Below are 22,684 nucleotides of genomic sequence, written 5' to 3' on the forward strand. Positions count from 1 at the left end.
TTTATAAGACTCTCCTTCGAGATAGGCGCCCGATAAACAACTCCTTATAGAAAGAAGAAGTGACAGGCGCATCCAAGATAGTGTCATTCATAAAACCCCCCACTTATTATACTTTCAGAGAAGAAAAGTAATCGCAAAATTCTTCTGAACGAAAGGAGATTTGAATATTTATATTGTAATTCCTGATCATGTATTAAAATGTCAATCCAAAACTCTGGTATTAAATATTATATTAAAGAAAATTTGAAGACGAAAATTATTTTTGAAGTTATTATTATTTTTTCTTTTAAATAAAAAACTATTATAAATGCAGGGGCATACGTAATAAGACCTTTTATAGTTACCCATACATTTGACTTAAAACCTTTTATAGTTATCTATACAATTTCCTCATTATAATAAAGAAAAGCAATAGCATAAATTGATAGATTAGGAAAATTATAAATTAATAAAATAATTTTTTTTTATAAATGAAATGTATTAAAGTAATAAATAATTGAATTTTCTGTTTTTTTTTTTTTTTTTTTTTTTTTTTTTTAAATTTGAAATTAAATTTTGAACTTAAATTTTTTCTTTTATCATTACTTCATCGGCTGAGAAATTATTTTTTAATTAAAAAAAGGTCCTGATACTTTAGAAAAAAGAAATCTTTAATAATAAAATGTTGATCATACATATATTACGAGAAAAATAAACGAGATAGATACATTAAGAGAAAAATTAGTTGAAAATAGTTTTAAAAAATATTTCAATCAGCACCTTAGTTGCAAAATTTCATGTTCCAAATATGAATGAATAAATAAATAAGCAAAAAATAAAAATAAATAAATAAATGCAAAAAGCAAAATAAAACAAATCTCCTTTTTTTAGTGATGATTTTTTTTTTTTTTATATAAAATTACGAATCGTAGTAATAAATTACAAAAAATGAAGATAATAAATAATAATGAAGTAAAAAAAAGAAAGGTATAACTTGACACAACTATCGATTTTCGTCAGCAATACTTCTCATGTTGAAGATCAACAAATATACTAAATAAAAAGGAAGAAATACATCCTCTAGAAATGCAATAGGCTAAAGATACTCTACGTATTTCAGCACTTGCTTTTTTAAAAACAGGTCCAACAAACCATGTAAACTGATAACGAATGTTCACAAATTGCATTACAATATAAAAACAATAAACAAAAAAGTGAGGGAAAAATCCATTTCGAAAGTGAAACCATTTTATTAGAAGATCATCCCTCAAAAAAACCTTTTCTCAGTAATGTTGTGACCACGGATTAAATCAGCCCCGCCCAGCAACGGATAGCAACATACCTGCATATGTGCTTGCCCTACTAAGTAGTTCATTTAAAGACCACGCTTTACATATAGTACTTTCTTTTTCACCTTCATTTTTGCCTAAGCTTTTTTCGCGACACAGAAGTGAAAAGTTGCTTACGCTTTGTCACGCTATTGGAGTGGCACCGATTTTTAGATTGAACAGACAAAAAGCAGATTTGTTTTTCCCATAAAACAAGACTTTTTTCCCCCTCTTTAGTTGTATTTTGGACATAAAATTGCGTTAAAGCTGCTGTTTTCAGATGTTAAAATAACGGGAAATTTTGCGCTTATATTCCTTAAAATATATATGTTGAAACAAGACTGTTGTCCCTAATTTTGCAAAACGGAAGATTTTGCTTTTATGTTTCTTAAAATATATCATGCTGAAATAAAACTGTTCCCCTCAATTATAAACAACAGAAGATTTTGCCCTTACATTTTCTTTAAGAATATGTTCAAACGAGGCTGTTGTCTCCTAATAGCTGTCCCTTTATATTAAAAGTAAAGGGTTACACGTTTCATCATTAATGGTAGCTACCAATGACGATAGATCTGAAATTATGTAGTTAAAAAAGGACAATTAAACAAAAATATCTCAATGATTTTTTCGTGATATTATATTGTTACTTGTGATTTAAAAAAAAAACATTTTTATTTTTATTAACGAGTTAGTTTTACATTGTATTCTAAACGATTTTTATTTTGAGCTTTATTCTAGCCCCGACTTATTTTGAGTAATTTTACTCATAGTTCAATGTTCATACACTAAAACATCCGAGTTAAAAAGGTCTCCCGATTATTCAACGATTTCAATATTCCGTTCTACAAATGGAGCCAGGGATGTCGGATAACCGAGATTCTACTGAAATCCATATTACTCAAAAAACATTTGCCAACTATAAAATAAATTCAATCATTCAGTTTCAAATAAAGTCTTCTGATCTCTATTACCTTGAATCTCCTTTCAACAATGCTGACATTTAATCAAGACAGAAACAATGACACTCGTCCATCGTGTGTGGGACAGATACACACCTCCATAAAAAGGTTTAAGTTCAAATCTCTTTTCAGACAAACATCAAATCGAAGGTGCTCTGCATTAAGAGAGTTCTTTTAACCTCATATTGTTGAGACAAGAGCCCATCCTTTGTGTCTATCTGCTTATCTGGTGTTCGAATCTGGACTCGTATCCTGTCTACAAATCAAGTCGAACACGATTGACTGATTTTGTGATTGATCGGACTTTAATAGACTCCATAAGCTTCACACTGGTCAGCAGAGCGTATTTTCTTTCAGTCAGAGGACGAGAAATACTCATTCAATTACACGACAGATCTGTGTAATAATCCGGACATCTCAGATTAAGACCTCGCTTGTGAATCGGCTCTTTTTTTTCCTTCCAACGTGTTTTTCGATTCATTCCCCACATTTTAAATGGCCGCTTCGTTTGAAAGTGTCATGTTGTCTGCTACATCCGATTTATGTCACTGTTCATACTCAAGGATGAGTAATCAAGTATCAAATGCTGTCATTTAAAACACGTATGCAAACGTATAATTGTGATGTAGTGTAAAGCAGAACATCTTTTATTATTGCATTACAATGGCTGTTATTTTATACTACAACTTATATTTATGCATTGCAGGACTTTTTTTTTAAATATTGCATCATAACACCGGTTATCTGTACAGCTTTATTAATAGACGTAAGACTAAAATTAGAATTAACCAAAATATCAAAATGACAAGGGAAGGTCAATTTATTAGCATATTATGAGATATTAATGTGTTAGCATTCAAATAATGCTGAAGACTTTTTCTAAGCAAATACTGAAGGACTTTTCTTAAATATTGCATCACAATACCTGCTATTGTAAACTACTGATACACATTGATGGACTTGTTTTTACGATTAGTTCTCGAATAAAATTCCAGTTTTCTTCAAAAGCAACAAGCAACTATTATTTTTACTCAAGGATGAATAATCAAATATCGATATTTGATCTCAAAACACGATAATGGAGTTTTTAAGCTTAGTCCTAAATTAAATCCTAAATTTTAATCATAAAACCTAAAATATTTAACAACGTGAAATTTTTAATTTCTCATATACAACGTCAGCCAATATATTAAATGCTAAAAGTATAAACCACGGCATGTTAACTGGGCTATGGTGTATTTTGATACGGGCGGGTGAAGCAGTGACTCACAAATGGTGTTCTAATGAACTCTAGAATTCCATGGGGTTCCAGGAATTTAAATCTTTTAATGTAATGATTTGTGAAAACTGTGATTATATTTATATCGAAACAATGAACCATAATGAATGTGATATTTTAGCTATTTTTATAAAATTATTTAAGCAAAATGCCTGTAAAAAAAGATATAGTAAAATTTATTTAAAATTTGTATAAGAATTTTTTTAACTTTTTCATTCAAAATTAAATCACCAAATTCAAGAATAACCAATTATGTTTTTTAGATAACTATTCTCAACATCTATAAGAGTTCTTTTTCAAAAATTATAATTTCGCTTATTTTATTCACTTTTAGTACATGTATAGACCAAAAAAAAAAAAAAAAAATATATTGTTCGACATAAAACTTATTACTTTAAAAGTTTTATTGATAAAACGACTATTGAACTTTTTTTTTATTCTTCACATTATCAAAATAGTTAGTAGTTTCTTTGGTTCGTATGTTCACAATTGCTAGTAAGTTTTATTTATTAACTTATGGTTTCACCAAAGATTCTCGCTCAATTACGTGTCTAGTTATTTTTTTCCCCTCTCCAAAGTTCGATTGTAAGTCCAATTCATGCAGAATGTCAACACAAATCATAATCACATCGCTGAGCGAAAAGCTAGTCCTGAAATACCACTGATTTTTGTTCTAGACATTATTGATACTCTTTATTGATAATGACATTAAAAAATATATGAGCACAAAATCTAAATTGGTTCATGACAAATTTAAATCGTTACAGCTCAACTAAAAGTATATATAGTATGAAAATTCAATAACAAAATAATGAGAGTTAAGAAAAAAAGATTCACGCAAGAAAGATTAAATAAATTCATTTCCTGCATGAAACACAAATACAAACAGATCAACAACATCGTACGAAACTAACCGAACGCCAGTTTTCAATTCATAAAAATTCGAGAACTCCTTTAATTAGAAACTTTATATTCGAGAAGCCAGTCGCATCAGCAAATTAAATACTTCCTGAGCAAGGAATCGAATTGATGAAATTCATATAAAGCGATACCTCCATCTCCAAACATGGTAATAAACAACAACCAAAAGAAAAAGAAGAAGAAGAAAAAAAAAAAGGCAACGGTGGCATCTTATGCTTTTAAAAATTCTGAACAACAGCAATTACGAAAAAAAACTATATTATGATCTGTTCAGAGGGGTGGGAAGAGTTTTATGAGCCTCTACCTCTTCATTGATTAAAGATTTTATGGATTCAAATGAGTCATTTTATGAGAAGTTCCTTCTTGCATAAATAATGGGACAACGGAGCCTCGGTAGCTTCTTGTTTGTGAGAGGAGCCATCCAATGAGGCGAGCCATCTCATATACTTTGAGCCGGTAATATTTGCTAATTGTGTTTCAGCAGGGAAACTTTTAAGATGGTTTTTTCACAGTTGGAGTAGACATGGAACCTTGGAGAGAACGATAAATAAGACTTTTCGTACGTAAACTGAAGATTCGCTTTTAGAGAGTGAAAATGCAATAGTTAATTTTTAATGCTCAGTTGATGTGCGAAAACTCCATTTTTTCCTCCTTGTTTTAGATTTTAGAGTGAGTCAGGTAAACTCAATTTGTTGAAGGAGTTTTGATCATTTATTTATTGTGTGAAGGGTTGTAAGTGATGGGAGTATCTAAAATGATCAAGCAAAAATCAAGCAAAATTTAAAAGCAAAAATCGTAGAGGAAAATTAACACAAAAATCGTTAGAGTAACTTATAAGATTTACAAGATAATCGAAGAGGGGTTTTTAGTTACGTCATAATCGATATGGAAGGTAACAATTATTTTTAAAATATATTAAATTCAAATTTTTACATTCTAAATAACTTTAATTTATTCTAAAATAACTTCAAATTGTTCACATTAAAACTCAAAATTGTTCAGGAAAAAATCTTAAAATTATTCATAATAAAATCTTTTTATTTGTCTCATCTAGTCATGTTTAGAGAAGCAAAAATTTGACTTATATAAATAGATTTTATGACTCTAGACTTGATTAAGTGAAAATAATTTTGCAAATATAGTAAACCTGTAATAATATAGTAAACCTGGTAATACCTGTACCACGGAAACGGTAATTAAAAAAAAATAATAACAGTGTTAAGAAACAGAATAACAAGGGACAAATGTGCATAATTTAAAACTATTTCAATTATTTAAATATATTTTTCCCCTCCAAAAACAGCATACTTGAAAACGAATATTTAATTTTTTATAGAACTCAATGGAACAGTAAAAATAAGCATTAAAACAAGCATACCACGACACAAAAATTAAAAAAAACAACAACATTGGTTTGTTTAAAAAAAAGCGCCCTGGTGGTGAAAAAAAGTACCCTTAAAAACATCCATTTCCCACGACGGTCAACTACACAGCAATCAGACACCGTAACCGTGTTGATTATTCTTTGATGCGATTCACGGGGCAGCGAAATTGAGGTTTAAAAAACACATTTAAAATTAAAAAAGTTTTAGCAAACAAGAACTCATCTTTCTTCTTAAGATTGTTTTTCGAAGGCATACGAAATGATGATATTTTGCGAATAATGTACTATTTCCGCAACTGCTTTGATTTTGCAACTGTTACTCATGAGTGTGAGGACAAGTTTAGCCTCTCTAAACCTAGCACTGTCTATGCTTATGCTGAAAATGGCGCAAAATGTCAACACGGAGAAAAGTCACAGTTTTGTGGAAATGAAAGTGTTCGTAGCCTAATTTTTGGATATTTAATAACTTACTCCAATGCAGCATTATCTGGGCTCAAATATTTTTTTTTACAAAGGCTGAGAATAAGCCAATGATTTTCATCTAGGTGGGAAAATGTCGCCAAATTGGCAATTTTTAAAATAGTTTAAAAACTTATATATTATTAAGTTATTCGTCCTTTCTAAAGCCAAGGTAATTTCTTCACTGCAAGATGATATATAAAGTTTAAAATTATTGCTTTGCTTCAAGTGTAAGACACTTAAATTGTGTATTTTTTTAAAAAATTTTCTTTGGTGTCAGAGCTTCGAAAAACTATTTTAAAAAAATAAATAGAAATGCTAAATATATAAAAACGGCAGTGATGATTTTTCCTTGTTTACATTTCTCCAACAATAAAAAAATTCAATAAAATTAATATGTAATGATAAACAATCTGATTCCATTAAAAAGTACATGGCATCTGGCTTTAAATTCCGAGCAAATAATCAAAAAAATCCATTTGTTAAAAAAATATAATTACAAAACCTTACTAAAATAAGGAGTCATTCAATTTATTTTAATGACTATTACTTATTTTTTATTCAATTTCCCCAATCTCATTCGAAAATAATATCCAAAAGAGAGTTTTCAAATAATCAAAATTAAAAATTCAATAGTATGCAACTAACATCAGCATTGTAGCTTATAATGAAAACTAATCTAAACATTTCCCTGGTTTGTTAGTAGTGTTTCTGGTTTATACTGTACCTTAAACAGTTTAATTAAATTCAAAATTAAAATTAACATAATTTTTGAATTTATGAAATTATAAATATTTTTTTTTGCCCTTCCTTTTGTGTGTGTGTTAATATGCACTGTCTTTCAAAATCTCTGAAAATATCCCAGAAAGCAAGAACGAGATAGACAAATCGAAGGGGGACAAAAAAACAGGTAAAATTCCGAAAAAGGTAATAAGTATTGTGTGGAAGTTTTCCTTCATCATCTTTAAAATGTGTGAATTGGAACTAACACTGTAACAATTCTGGAGCGAATTACGAGTAGGAAGAACTGGCACGTAGGGTTTTTCATTATACATATTGTGCGGTATTATGTATAGTATTTTTACCGAAAAATAAAATTTTTTACTTAACTAGAGTGATTCAGTGATTTTACGGTAAGATACCTGTAAAAATTATGATATATCAGATTTTTGTTTCGTAACATATTCCTGAAAAAATGGATTTTACTGTAAAAAGTACCGGCCCGTACTTTTTACTGTAAAATCCATTTTCACTTTCGGCCGGTACTTTTTACTATAATTTGATTTGGATTTTTCTTCAGTGCAGTAATAAATATTAAAGTAGGTTTTATCAAAGTATAAATTCTCGAAGTAGATAAAAATTGATTACTTTTAGGGGATTGGAAATTTAGGTTCGTTCTTATATCTTATTTTTACTAGATAATAAATTACACATAGAGAAAGAAAAAAATAAAGATCTTCAAGATAAATCACACCGATATGTAACAAGTTTGAAAAGAACACACTCCAATCAGGTGATGTAAACTGGACAAATAAAACAGATCGTATCTGTAAACAGAGTTATCAATGCAACATTCTGATAGGAAACTTTTTTATCAGTTGGCAAAAAAAATATTTGAAAGAAACTGTCATCGATTATAGAAATATGGATTTTGCTTCTAAGATTACGACCTACTGGACTTTAAACTATCACTACCATCGTTTCTCCGCTCTTTTTCGGATTTTTTTTTTTAATCCTACATATAAACTGCAAAAAAAAAACTCTAAAATACATTGGCATTTAATTTATAGGAGTAGTTAATTGTTTTTCAATGAAATTTTCAAAATATGCACAAGTAACTCAATACCAAATAATATTTGTTTTTATTTCTAATTTTTCTCATATTTTTTAAAAATCAACAACAATTTGGATAAAAAAATAAAAAAATATGCGTAAGAAGGGAAAAAAACCGTATTGTAAGAAATTATAACGCGAAAATTATTTTGAAAACAATGTGGACTGAGCCTTGTTAATGTAACTTTATATGTAACTGTATTCATAAGACAATTTTAAATTGTGTAACAGTTGGGATGCTTTAAAACTATTCTGAAATATGTTAAGTATGCAAACTACTTAGAAATGTGCTTATTATTGTTCCAAGTGTCTGAAAATGCGTTTAGTATTAGGTGTACCAAGTGCCTAAAAAGGCATTTTACATGTTATAGGAATGCATGCATTTAGATTGCGTTTTACTTACTTAGTCATGTTCATGCTGTTAGAGTACTAGCTTCACGCTGTAAGAGTAGCGTTATTTTGTCTGTTTGTTTCATGCAACTTAAAGCACTTGAACGTGTGCTTAGTTTGCTCGGTTCATTTTGTTCATCCGCGTTTGAATTATCGGAATCATTTATCTACACCGAAGAGCCATTACATTATGACCACCCTGCTAATAACATGTAGGACCACATTTAACCCTCAAAACTGCTAGCATCCGCCGTGGCATTGATTCCACAAGGTAGTCTGAGGTATCTGGTACTGCAATTCCCTGGTCCTGCAATTCCCTCACATTGTGAGGGAATTGCGTTGGTTTCCCTCACATTGTGAGGGAAACCAAATTCGTGCGAGGCAGCACGAATTTGGTTTTCCAAGTAGGACCACAAATGCTCTATTGGATTAAGGTCAGATGAATTTGGGGGCCCAAGACATGACTTGAAAGTCACTGGAATGTTCCTCGAACCAATCCATGACGCTTCGACCCTTATGACAAAGTGCATTATACTGTTGGTAAACACCATCCCCGCAGGAAAAACTGTTGCCATGAATGGGTGAACCTGGTTTGCAACTATGTTCAAGTAGCTTACAGACATCAGGGATTGTTCTATGAGGATTATGGGTCCTAATGTGCCCCATGAAAACATTGTTGTGGGCGAGAAACCATACAAATCTGGACGAGCCCATTTTTATAGATGGAGGGTGGTCATAATGTAATGGCACTTCGATGTATAAGCTCATAATATCATACATGCCTAATGTGTTCACATTAACGAAGCTCAGTTAACTTAATAATGCAAATGTAGGCACTTACTTGGTCTGGAGTGGATGAGTTGTCTGAGCTGTGTCCAGTGGTGTCAGGGTTACCCCTTCCACCTCCTGCCCCACTGTTACCACCACCAGCACCACCACCACCGTTACTGCTGTTATTATTATTGTCTCCCAAGTCACCAGGTTTGCTGTCCCTTTCATCGATGACTAAATCAATTGGCATTTTGCCTTTTAAACAGCTAATGTAACGCTGGCAGAAGTTATCGCACAATTCGTGTACCTGAAACACAATAAATAAATTATAATTTTTAATTCATTCCAAAAAATACACATTCATCACTTAAAAAATACAAAAAAGAACACAAAAGTGTAGCCTAACCAGCATCACGTTTGTACACATTTCTCGCTTAAGTAGCACATGCTACTCTCTTTTCCCTACATATTTTATTTGCGGCAATTTTTTTTAAAAACATTAGTAAGTCACCCATTTTGCTTTAGAATTATATAAACACTCCAAATATTTTGGAAATAATGATAAATAAATAAATATTATCTTCAAATATTACATCTTTAACCTCATTTATTCTTTTTCAGAAAGCAAATTACAAATTATTTGGGATTAAGATGCGATTGAATTACTATATTTTTAAATAATGACGTATTCCAATTTCAATGAGGCTTTGGGTAAAAATCGAAGCAACTGTACCATCAAGACAAACTTCGACGGCATATCACTGTCACATCAGATGATCTTAATACTCTGGCATCTTGTTTCAATCATACGAATGCCATTTCCCTAGTTAACAACCTGCCCACAGCACTAGGATAAGAAACCTGCTATGAGTTGCCTCTCTCACCTACCACGGTTTTTCTAATTTTTTCCCACCTCTATTTAATTTTTTTTTACTTAGCATTTTCTTTTCTCATTCACGACTGGTGAGTCTTGACAATGGGCACCTACTTTCAAGCCCCTCAAAACATGAAAAAAAATTTCAGTTTTATAAGTTTTGAAGAAAATAAAATTTTAACATTATCAAGCACATTTTTTTATTGTTTGAAAAAGAAATCTTTTGGTTAACATGTGGAAGCCTGATTTAACTTTAATAATTTTACTCATTTATTTATTTTTAAAAAAATACCTTATTATGATTTAAAAGAAAAAAGAAAAAAAAGGAAGGGAGATTTTTTTAGTAGTAGGGAACCGATTATCCGGAACGATCGGGACCATCGCTATTCCGGATAACTGATTTTTCCGGTTTTCCGAATCGCTAAAAAGCCGTTTTTTTAATGTTAAACCCAACTAAAAAAAAATTTTTTTTTGGAAATAATCTTAAAAAGAAGAAAAAACGATGGAGTAATACACTAATGATTATTTCCAAAATGATGGTAAGGTAAACATCTTTCAAAAAAGAACGAAAAATCCTAAAATCTTATGAGGAAAAAAAATAAATTTTTTTTTAAAATGGCGGTAAAATTTATCGAATTTGGTTTCGGTTTTTTGGTTTTCCGGTTTTCTGATTTCCGGATAACAGGTTCTGTACTGTAGTATTCTATTCTTTTCAAAAATATATTCCAGATTTAAAAACCAAAAATAAATAATAGGGCTTAAAGTAAAATAATCTAACCAATTATTTTCATGTATTGCTGAAGAAGAAGAAAAAAAATATTTGTGAGATTGATCCCATCTAGCGAACTCTTTAAGATCACATAAATCTTTAGAAAAAAAGAATAACAACAGAGATCGGTGCAGTTGTATATCGGCAGCAGAAGCCATGACATCATCAAAGTCAGACAGCTGGTAATAATTGTCTTTCTCTCATCTTGAGAGAGATTGTCACTACATAAGTGTGTGACAGCAGTATATGGGTCCTTCCTCGTCGGAATGCAATAACGCCTCGTCATCTGTTATTTGACATCGGGGGGGGAGAGAAAGAGATACTTCCCTTTTCGTGGGTGCAAAGGCCTTATTGAGGAAGGACAAAATATTACACTCTCCAAAGAATCATCAACATCCCCCGACCTGTGATCTTTTTCTTTTGGGGGTGATGAGAGATTTTTTATTGGTTATCATGAATATATTATTATTACATTAGAAGTGGATGAGATAAAGTAGTAGTTTTAAATAAAAGAATCATTATGATTGAAGAATTCGTATGTGCATTTTGAAGGGAAAAATAGAAATTGCAATTTTTGAAGAAAAAAAATAATTAACTTTTATAGTTCTGTATAATTCGACATAACATACATCATGTACATGCAATATATACATAATTTGACGAAACACTAAACAACACGTCATAATTCGAAATGTTGATTGAAAACAGTGTATCTTTTGATGTTATACTTGACAGCATAAACCGACTCTCAGTGCAAAGTTCGGCATAGCACTTGACAACATTGCATAATTCAACGTAATACTTGACAACATATATCGACATATTATTCGACGCTTGGAAACATTGAATGATTCTACATAACACTACACAACACAATATAATTTGAAATGACGATAGACAACATTGCATATTTCGATCTTAAGCTTGTGAGCATAAATCGATAATCATTGCAAAATTCGGCATAACACTTGTCAACATTGCATTATTCAACGTAATACTTAAGAAATTAAATCAACGCACGATTCGACACTTGAGACATTGCATGATATGACAAAACACTACTCAACACAGCATATTCGAAATGGCGATAGACAACATTTTATCTTTCGGCTTTAAACTTCATCACAACAACCAATCATAGCAAAATTCGACATAGCCTGCATTATTGAACGTAATACTTGACAACATACATCGACATATTATTCGACACATGACAACTTTGAGTGATTCGACATAATACTACATTACCCAGCATAGTTCAAAATTATACTTGACAGCATTGCATCTTTTGAGGCAATACTTGATAACATAAACCGACAAACTGTTCAATACTTGACAACATTGTATTGTTCGGCGAAACACTGGACTACAAATATTGAAAAATAATTTGACACATTGCATGATTGGACTTTAAACTCCAGCATGAACCGACATAACATTCGATTGGCGACATTGCCTAATTCTACAATATGCAGTTTTAGGAATATTTTCCTAAGAATATAGGTTGTAGTTGGTGGAATTAAAAATAAATAAATGAATAAAGTATACAGTGCTGTTGGAGTTGCCAGTTTTTCTACAGACCAATTTAAGTTGTTTTTACTGTTAGAATAAATCATAAACTAGTTCACAGAATTAAAAATAAATAAATGAATAAAATATATAGTGCGCCTGGAGTTGCCAGTATTTCTACAGACCAATTTCAGTTGTTTTTACTGTTAGAATAAATCATAAACTAGTTCATAGAATTAAAAATAAATAAATGAATAAAATATATAGCGCGCTTGGAGTTGCCAGTTTTTCTACAGACCTATTTTAGTTGTTTTTACTGTTAGAATAAAATCATAAACTAGTTCATAGAATTAAAAATAAATAAATGAATAAAATATATAGCGCGCTTGGAGTTGCCAGTTTTTTTACAGACCTATTTTAGTTGTTTTTACTGTTAGAATAAATCATAAACTAGCTCATAGAATTAAAAATAAATAAATGAATAAAATATATTGTGTGCTTGGAGTTGCCAGTTTTTCTACAGACCAATTTTAATTGTTTTTACTGTTATAATAAATCATAAACTAGTTCATAGAATTAAAAATAAATAAATGAATAAAATTTATAGCGCTATAGGAGTTGCCAGTTTTTCGACAGACCAATTTTAGTTGTTTTTACTGTTAGAATAAATCATAAACTAGTACATAGAATTAAAAATAAATAAATGAATAAAATATATAGTGCTCTTGGAGTTGCCAGTTTTTCTACAGACCAATTTTAGTTGTTTTTACTGTTAGAATAAATCATAAACTGGTTCATAGAATTAAAAATTAATAAAATATATAGTGCGCTTGGAGTTGCCAGTATTTCGACAGACCTATTTTAGATGTTTTTACTGTTAGAATAAACTAACAGCAAAATTCATTCAATAAAAATTGAATAAACCTTTCCCATTTGATTTGATAAAAAAGAAAATTTAAATTCAAAAAAAAAAAAAAAAAACTTTTTGAATTTACCTTTTACCCATCCACAGGCCACGTGTCAACATCAGATAACGTAAAAATCAGGAACGAAGGAAGGGGAGGGGGGTAGAGAAAAACTGATAAAAATGCATAAAAACCAAAAACTTTATTTTCTGAGACTATAACAAAAGAAGGCAGGAAAGAGAGGGGAAAAAAATGTCTACTTTTAAACACGTACTCGGCGTGTATTTTGACGTGAACGGAGACGAATTCAAACGAAATGAAGAATAAAAAATGTATTTTGCATATCAGAGTAGTCAGTGCATGTGAAAGGGACAGACACAGAAGGCGTGTGCTGTTTTGCATGCGAACGGTTCTTTCCTTCATGTGACAGAAGAAGAAAAAAAAAATAAATAAATGTATGAGCGAGGGGACAGAATTGGGAAGGGGGGGAAGAAAAAGTCATTCTCTCCCGCGGAGATGTCTGCATAAACACAGCAACTAATTCAAGATTGAAAAAAAAAATCTATAAATCATCGTCTTAGCCATTTTTTTTTTATTACTATTACTTTATCTGAGAGGTTGAGGCATGAGATGGTTTATCAATATAAGATTTAGTATGAGTGTATGACAGCGGTTCATAATTTCTGTGGAATCCTAAAAGGAAACCTTCTTTTGACGGAACCTCGACGTCATAAATAGAGTTCATTAGCAATTAGAAACATATTAACAAAAAAAAATTTTTTTTTAGAATAATAAATGTGGAACATGGAATTTTTCATCGTCTTGCCAAAAATAGTCTAAAAATTAGGATCCATGTAAGGTTGTTGAATTAATGGACTTGGAGCCGCAATTAAATTTGTTTTTGGTGTACCTATAACTAAAAAAAAATGATATTAAATAAAAAATGAACTGAAAGTAATATTAAAATAAGCTGATTTATAATTCGTTAAAATGTACAAAAATTTTTTTTAATAAAAATGTGGAGAATGGTTTGTTAGAGAAGCATATTTCCTTATTGTTAGACTTATTTTATTTTGAAATGAAAAGTTTAACGGGAAATACTAATGCAATTTTCAATATATGTTTATAATTCAATTAGTACTTTGTTATTAGAAAAATATATGCATATCTATATTATCACTGGCATTTTGCCAAAATATTTTCATAAAAATAAACGTAATATTAAAAAAATAATGAATTATTGATTGGATCTAGCCATAATTACAGGTAATATATATATATATATATATATATATATATATATATATATATATATATATATATATATATATATATATATATATATATATATATATATAATATAATATAAGTGCTTGGAATTTTAGTTAATGAGCCTTGTAGACACATTACTAGGTGACGTAGTTAGCGAAAAACCAGACTTTTTCATTTTGCCAAAGATATAAAACATACCTTTCGTGATTTGATAGATCCTGGTGCATAAAGCAATCTCAATAAAGTTTTAAAATTTTCTAGTTAAGCTTTTTAAATGTGATTTTTGACTGCCCTTATGAGCTCCTGCACCAATTTCGATAGCCTGATTAGCTCCTAAACCAAACATTAGAAGAGGCTCAGCGAAAAAAGTCTCAAAATAACACATTAGTGAATTGAAGAATATCAGAAAGAGCAGGAAGCTGCTGCTTATGAAACGTATTTTCTTATTAAAAAACCGTCGCATATAAGGGAATAAAAAATTAGGTAATGTCGTTTTTTTTCTTCTTCCTAATGCCACTTGGCTTCACCAAGCTTTTCACCAAGAGTAAGGAGCCGGCCACGAGAAGTAAAACAGTATAGAGCAGCTACTATCATATGATTGGAAAATAAGAATGGAAAAGTTGAAAAGGTATAGTACAGTAAATAAAACTGAAATCTCTTTTGAGTGAAAAAAAGAACTTCCGTGCATAGAACGTGCACAAAACTAGGTTCGAAATAGCAATTCAGACAGGATGAACTGAAGAAGGAAAAAAACGCACATAATAGAAATCTTTTTAACATCACATAAAATACTAACTCGGAGAACACTCCCCCTGGTAAGGTTTAATGCTATGATACATAAAGGAAACGAAAAAACAGAGAAAATAAAAGCACCAATGAGAGTTAGCAAGTTTCTAATAAGTACCTGTCAGATATTCACTCTTCAAATTCAACGTCCATAGCCGCCCATATTTTTTTTTTGCATACCCCATTTTTATAACTATTATTTCCAGAAAGGACGAATGGGGTATTAAGCATGGACTTATTTTTTTCCCCTCTCATTTCAATCTCGATTCTAAGTGACGGTTGCGGGTATGTGAATCCAGAACTGGATGTTAATTTTCCCCACTGTCAATCAAATGTCATAGTGGCGGCACGGCCTCCTAAAACAGCTGTAGTATTACACACACAGCATGAATAAGATTGGGGCATTGAAATTTCGAATAAAAAAAAGAACAGCTATTGCACGAGCAGGCATGGATGAAAAGAAAATGCCATAGGTCATATGAATGCATGTCTTGATTGGTAAATGACTCCATTCCCTGCATTGAGAATGTATGCTGCAGGCAATTGCATTGCAGTCAAAAGTTTTTGCTAAACTAACCCATTGCAAAAAACTTTTTTAATGGTTTTAGAATATAATGATGGTGGATTAATAAACAGTTCACTCAATGGATGGCTTTGATTATGGTGAATTGCAAACAATTTGCTCAATTAATTTTAATAATAATAAAAAAGTAACATAAATTTATTTGAAGAAGCAAGCTGAAAAACTAGTTTCAAGGAAAGCAGGTAGAAATGAGTTAGACATCGTCCAAATTTACTGAATCCGATATGATGCTAAGTTAAACCATATTTTCTTATTCCTGAAAATGTATTAGAAGATACTCAGATTACATACGGAAGCATATTTTAATATAATACCTTATTAAGTTTGAACTATGTTTGGGTTAAAGTAGATGATGAGAGAGATTTTGCAAAGCACAACGGCTTCCTTTAACTCTAGAAAGATATTTAAGATTCACAGCGCATGCGCAAAAACTTCCGTACAAATCACAGTATTATTGCATGACATATATATTGTATATATGTATAAAAAAATTTTTTTAGCAGGAGAACGAGAATTTGTTAGTGGCATATTTTGTGAGTGAATAATTTCACTAATCAGGTTTTCATTCGATTACAGTGAGAATGATGAAAAAAAAAGGCCATAGTTACATGTAATGTAAACGAAGTTTCAATCCAGCGATTTTGGACTGATTTTGAATAATGAAAAAAAATTAAGAGATTAAACAATCAATACGAAAATGTAAGTGAAGAAAAAATAAGTAAATAAAAAACATCTACTTTATTAAAATTACTGATACATGCTAGTATTAATACAAGATATACTATCAAAATATAACTGAAAATATCAATTGAACACAACAGCAGGTAATCGTGACCAACTAACAAACTCCGCGAAGAAAAAGTTTTGTTCGTTATTAAAGAACATCGAAAAGCATTGCGTGATACTAATGGGGCAGTTGAAGAAAAACACTTGGACTGAAAACTAACAATTGTTGTTCGAGAAAACGATAGTGTGGGAAAACAAAAAGAAAACATTTTTCTACCTCAATTGATTACCAGTGTGAACTTGGAACAAACACATTGCCCAGAAATGGGACTTCATTCCAATGATTGCATCCATGATTGTTTGTAAGGGGCAAAAACACTTTTGCCAATCGATTTCACAGGTTGCTGTAGATACGTGATTACAAGTAACAAACATTTGAGAAAGGGGGGACTTATTGTTTGTACAACTCACAATTTATTAACCGCAACTGACTTTACGCGATTTTTTTGGTGCTGTGTCAGTTTAAAAAGTTTGAGTTTTTCTGAAAGAGGTTCTCGTAACTAATGAGACAATTTGCAAAATCATAATTCAACTAAGCTTTTTTTTTTTTTTTTTTTTTAATATTTTTATTTTAAATATTTTCAATAATTTTAACGGCTGCAATGATTCGCCTTATCCTTTTATTTTAAATCAAATCAATAACTCAAGTCTGTTAATTTAAGAACAAATCGAATCAGCTTATTTAAATTGAAATTAGTTTATCCATTCAAACACTGATAAAAATCTCAAGTAATGCATTTTAGGCATATGCTCTCTCTTGCTCTGCCTGGGATATCACCTATACAGTCGAGGCAAATAGAGCAATGATTCTAAATATTTGATTTATGCTATTATTCGCATGGCTAATCAAAATCACTCAAACTAACTGATTGATTCGATCCGAAACCATATGTTTGCCTACATGGAGAGTATATATTTCTTTAAACGTGGGCATAAGATCTATCTATGGCACCACATTTGCAGTCGAGGCAAATAGAACAACAAGGCGAAAAAAAATCCCTCAAATGAATTGTTTTGATCGATTTGAACCAATACGTTTGATTCGATGGACCTTAATCCTAGCAACGAGTGTTTATGGAATAGATTGAATTTAATTATAAAATATGGTTTGAATGAACAGTGGCTTAACTCTAGCAAATACGTGATATAATTAATATCTCGAAGTTCCTTCAAGCACTTGCTCCTATGATTCATCAAGCAAAGCTGACGTGGAACGGTTGGACAACATCAGAATGTTGCTTATTCAGCGTCCATCCAATCAAGAGACCCAAAAAATAATTTAATTCCGAAGCAAATGACCTAAAGAAACATATTAGAATCTTAATAAGGGTTCCATGGGGCATTTTACTGGCAAATCACACTTTTGGGCCATGCAAGAGGTCAAGAAAAATTCCGAAAGAAGATTCTAGCTGTCACCAGAACTTGCATTTCGCAGTGTTTCTACCAAGAGAAAGGGGCATTGAAGTCTTCAATCACTGTCAGGAGAAGGGAGCCCTGAAACAAGGAAATGAGTGCGCTCTTCTTATTATTTTATTCTTGGTGACGTCCACTGTCTCATCTGTTATCCTTGTGTAAAAGGATGGATGTGTTTCTAAGTCATACCAAACTCTTTTTTCCTCTTTTCGAACGTCATCGATCACCTTTTCTTTTTTTTTATTTCCTTTGCATTGAATTCCAATAAAGAATGTAAATTCCATCCATTAGTTAACTCTTATTTTTCTCGATCTTTTAATTTTTTTATTTTCGTGTTAAATAGAAAAGAATGGGGAGAAAAAAAAGTGTCTGGATATAATTAAAGAAGCTAGTTTGGAATCAACTTGTGCAATAAGCATCGACTATGCGTGTGATATTTTACACTACGATTACAATGGGGAATCAGTCCTCTTACATTCTTTTTTTTAAACAGGAACAAATGACTATAAATAAATGTAACGCATTAAGTAAGAAATCAAAGTATCAATTTATGTCTTTCTAACAAAAAAAAAGGGGTAAATTTAGTAGAAACTATGTCTTTTCGTTGATAAGATTAATTGCTGTATATTCTAGATTCTGTTTTCTCGGTCTAAGTCCCATTACATAATTGGTATCTAACATACACTCGTGGTAAAATTAGTTCAATTTTGAATTCTATTATAGGCACTTTTTTTGGGGGAAGTCCGCCGCTATCTTAATAAATTAAACTCTGTTCCTGTTTAAATAAAACCATAGAATCGTGAAAAAAATTGCAAGTAAGACCTTGCATTAAGATTACAAAATCCAGCTTACACTAGTCTATTGGACACTATTTAAGATAGCAGAAAATTTGCCCGATAATATGCTGCCTTCTTTTTAGCGTATGCTGAATTATGTTTCTTATGGTTTTACCCTAATGTCATATAGTAAAGAATGATAAACTTTCTCGATAATGTAGATAAACGCAACAACACGATTTTCATGGGTAATTATCTTAGTTAATTACAGAAGAAAATGTACATAATTTCATTAGATAAATGAAACGATTATTTTCAAAATGCATAACAGTTAAAAGTTTACGTGAAAAATAAATACCATTATGATATTAAAACGCATCTATAATTTATTTTTTACAGACATAAATTTAATGGATAATGAAGCAATTTAATTTCAAATACAAATTAAAATACATCAAAAGTATCATTTTTGAAAATTTTATTCCTACTTTTTAAACAATTTAATAACTCGTATCTTAAATGTAAAGCAAATTTTATGATCTTAAGTTACAGAGATTAAAACAATTATTTTGAAAAAATTAAATATATCCTTTTCATAATGGATCAATAAAACACGCATTTTTGCCAATAAATATTTAAAATAAAACATAAATTTAACTCATTGAGTTATTTTTTAAACATGAAATGATGGTAATAATGAACTTACCTTTTCTAACTCTAATAAATGGAACCTTAATACTTGAATCGCTTGAACCATCTAAAAAAAATAAATAAATAGAAGAGAAACATTAAAAAAAGTACTAATAGTAAAATGATGTCAAAGATTATTTAAAGCTTTTACTGCATAAAACAGAAGCTAATTCCTTTAATTGCTAAAAAAAAAAAAAAAATAAACAAAAAAAATAAAAAAAAAACTTGAAATCGTGATATAATTGATAAATTCCATCCAAAATAAAGCAGAAACATTTACTAAACAATATCAACCATCATTTAAGAATGCTTTATAAAGAAAAGGCTGGTTGTTTTCAGAAAAATTTGGAAAACGTGATATAATTGATTTTTCATTTGGATCTGAAAAATAATAAATAAAACATAATTGTAAAATACCATAAGCGACCATTTTAGAATATTATTGGATAAAGATAAAGCATTTTCCTTTTTATTTAATTGCTAATTAAAATGAAAATCCTAATAAACGTGATATGTTTGATATTTCATCTCAAGAAATTATAAATAAATCGGAAACTTTTAAAAAAAAGAATATTAGCGATCCTTTTAGAATATCGTTGCACAAAAAGAAGGCATGTTGCTTATATTTAATTGCTGATTAAAATGAAAATTTTGGAAACGTGATATAATTGATATTCTCTGGAAACATTGATAAGTTCTATCAAAGAGTTTTTTTTATTTTATGGAACAAAAACATCAGAAGGACGAGAGTTACATATTTTGTTTTATTGTTCACCAAAACAGCACTTTCTTCTTATTCATAAATAATTCATAAAACTCCATCCATATTAGCAAAACGTGTTTTTACCTCCACCCCTACGAATCTTCTCATGAACGTGCAGAAACTGCTTCGATTGCTGGATAGTCCTCGACCTTGGGTCAAACTAGTGTGGTTGCCATTTTGAAGGATATAAATTAAGGTGGCTTAACATACTTTTTCACTGGATTGGAATGCACTTAAACGGAAAAAAAAGCCATCTAAACGCGATTGTTCGTTTTTAAAATCTGTTCCTCGATGTTTTTAACAGACACTGATACCATTAATGCAAATATTGGGTAATCAACTAAATTCCCGCCTTTTTTTTTTTTTTTTTAAATTCTTTAAACATTTAAATTGTGTGAGCATTCCATTTTTTCTGCCTTATATAGCTGCCATTTTGACCGAAGTAAATTGGTGCGCCTTAACATACTTTTCCATTGGATTTTAATGCACTTTAATGGAAAAAAGCTATTTAAACTTATACGCGATTGCTGGTTTTTAGAATTAGCGTGATTGCTCGAAATCACACTTCTTCCACGAATACTAAGAACACTGTAATCAGAAAATATGGAGTTCACAACTAAGCGTTTTTTCTTTTTTTTCACTTTTTTTTCTTCTTAACTGAGTGAGAACTCTTGCCTAGTGTGGTTGCCATTTAGAAGGAAGTAAATGACATAACATAACATAAAACAAACATAACTTGACTTAAACATAATTTTCAATTGGATTGAGATGAGCTTTGATGGAGGGGAAAAAAAAACTATTTCAACTTATACACGATTGTTTGTTTTTAAAATCGGCGTGGTAGTTTAAACTCACAGTACTTTCACGACTTTCTTAACTCAGAACACTGCAATTGTTCCCGAATCAACCTTAAATTTTATGTTTATGTATCAATACAGTTGTTATTTTATATTACCAAAATATAAACATTAATTTATTTATGAAGATAAAATAACGGTTTGTAACTTAGTACATACGGATCAGTTCGTGCATTTTTCGATTAGTTACGAGAAACTGTTTGCATATTGTTTTCAATTTTTATCTACAGCCTATCATTTTAGTAAAGATTTAATGATTGTTTTTATTGATAAGATAAGCATGATGTAGAAAAAGTTTGTCATACGAAAGATAATTTTCTATTGGAATATCAGATGATATAATCCTTTAATGTAACACTATAGCTAATATTAAATAATTATGCTAAGCAACTGTATTAAATGAATAATCCTAAGCAACTGAAGCGGAAAGATATTCTTGATAACATTAAAACTTATGTCGGTTAAAAATTTTAATTAAAGAAACACGATGGATATGCTCATCATCAGGAATTCAATAAATCATCGATTGCAGTTCATTGCCAAAACCGTGTTTCGTTCTTAAATTTAATTTCGATTGTGCTAAAATTCTTTTAACTCCCGTCTCATCAACTCATCCAGATATTCTGGAATCTTGTTTCATTGATATGAATGCTGATTGTCTTGTAAACCACACGAGTTTTCAACACCACTCCATACTAGGTGGAAATGCCCCAAGCCCTGATGTGGCGTTCTCTGCTATCATGATTTTTCTAGTTTCATTTTTTTTTCTTTGGCAACTGTTTTCATCATTCATATTTGGTAAGTCTTGAGAAATACCGATTAATTTTGAGCATTCGAAAAACACATCGACTCCATCCAGCTTTTGCAGCAAGTGATATTTATATATTATCAGAGAATCGCTGGTACTTTTGGAAAATATGATTTATAATCAAAACAAATGCATAAATGATAATGGTCTAAAGTAACGAAATTTAAAACGCACTTTTACTATTACTTTAAAATTAAATTATGAATTACAATGCAAAATTTAAACATGGAAATATCTAATTAATAGCAATTTTATTATGATGGGAGGTCCCTCACGTACAGTTGTTTCCGTAAAGCGATAGATGCGATTATCTTTTACACATCGAAACATGTCAGCTTCGGAAACACAAAAATGGGAAAAGGCTAATTAAATACCCAGCTGAACAATTTGTTTCAAAAACTTTCCTTACGCTCTCTTTCATTTTCCTAATTAGATGTATTAAACAGCATCGTTTCCATTTAAAACAAATTCGGTCGCACGAGAGCGGCATTACAAGCAGTTTAAATAATAAGCACCTCGTAAGCGAAACTTGCAAACACTCATTATATCCCAACCAAACCATAATAGCAAAATCCATTCTTTTAAAAAAA

General features: G+C 30.5%; 1 protein-coding gene across 6 annotated transcripts in view; it reads right to left on the bottom strand.

Moving 5' to 3' along the window:
- LOC107439560 (homeobox protein Meis1) overlaps window positions 1-22,684 on the bottom strand; it is a 283,231-nt gene that overhangs the window by 222,886 nt on the left and 37,661 nt on the right. For all 6 annotated transcript variants that reach the window (XM_071184435.2, XM_043052522.3, XM_071184434.2 and 3 more), the window contains exons 4-5: window positions 19,683-19,733; window positions 9,374-9,610 (exon numbers count right to left, since the gene is read on the bottom strand). In XM_071184435.2, the coding sequence (XP_071040536.1) occupies window positions 9,374-9,610; window positions 19,683-19,733 (288 nt within the window). The remainder of the gene's footprint in view (window positions 1-9,373; window positions 9,611-19,682; window positions 19,734-22,684) is intronic.

This window comes from Parasteatoda tepidariorum, chromosome 10 (assembly GCF_982258835.1).
Source record: "Parasteatoda tepidariorum strain Cologne lab strain chromosome 10, Ptep-v5.0, whole genome shotgun sequence".
NCBI lineage: Eukaryota > Metazoa > Arthropoda > Arachnida > Araneae > Theridiidae > Parasteatoda > Parasteatoda tepidariorum.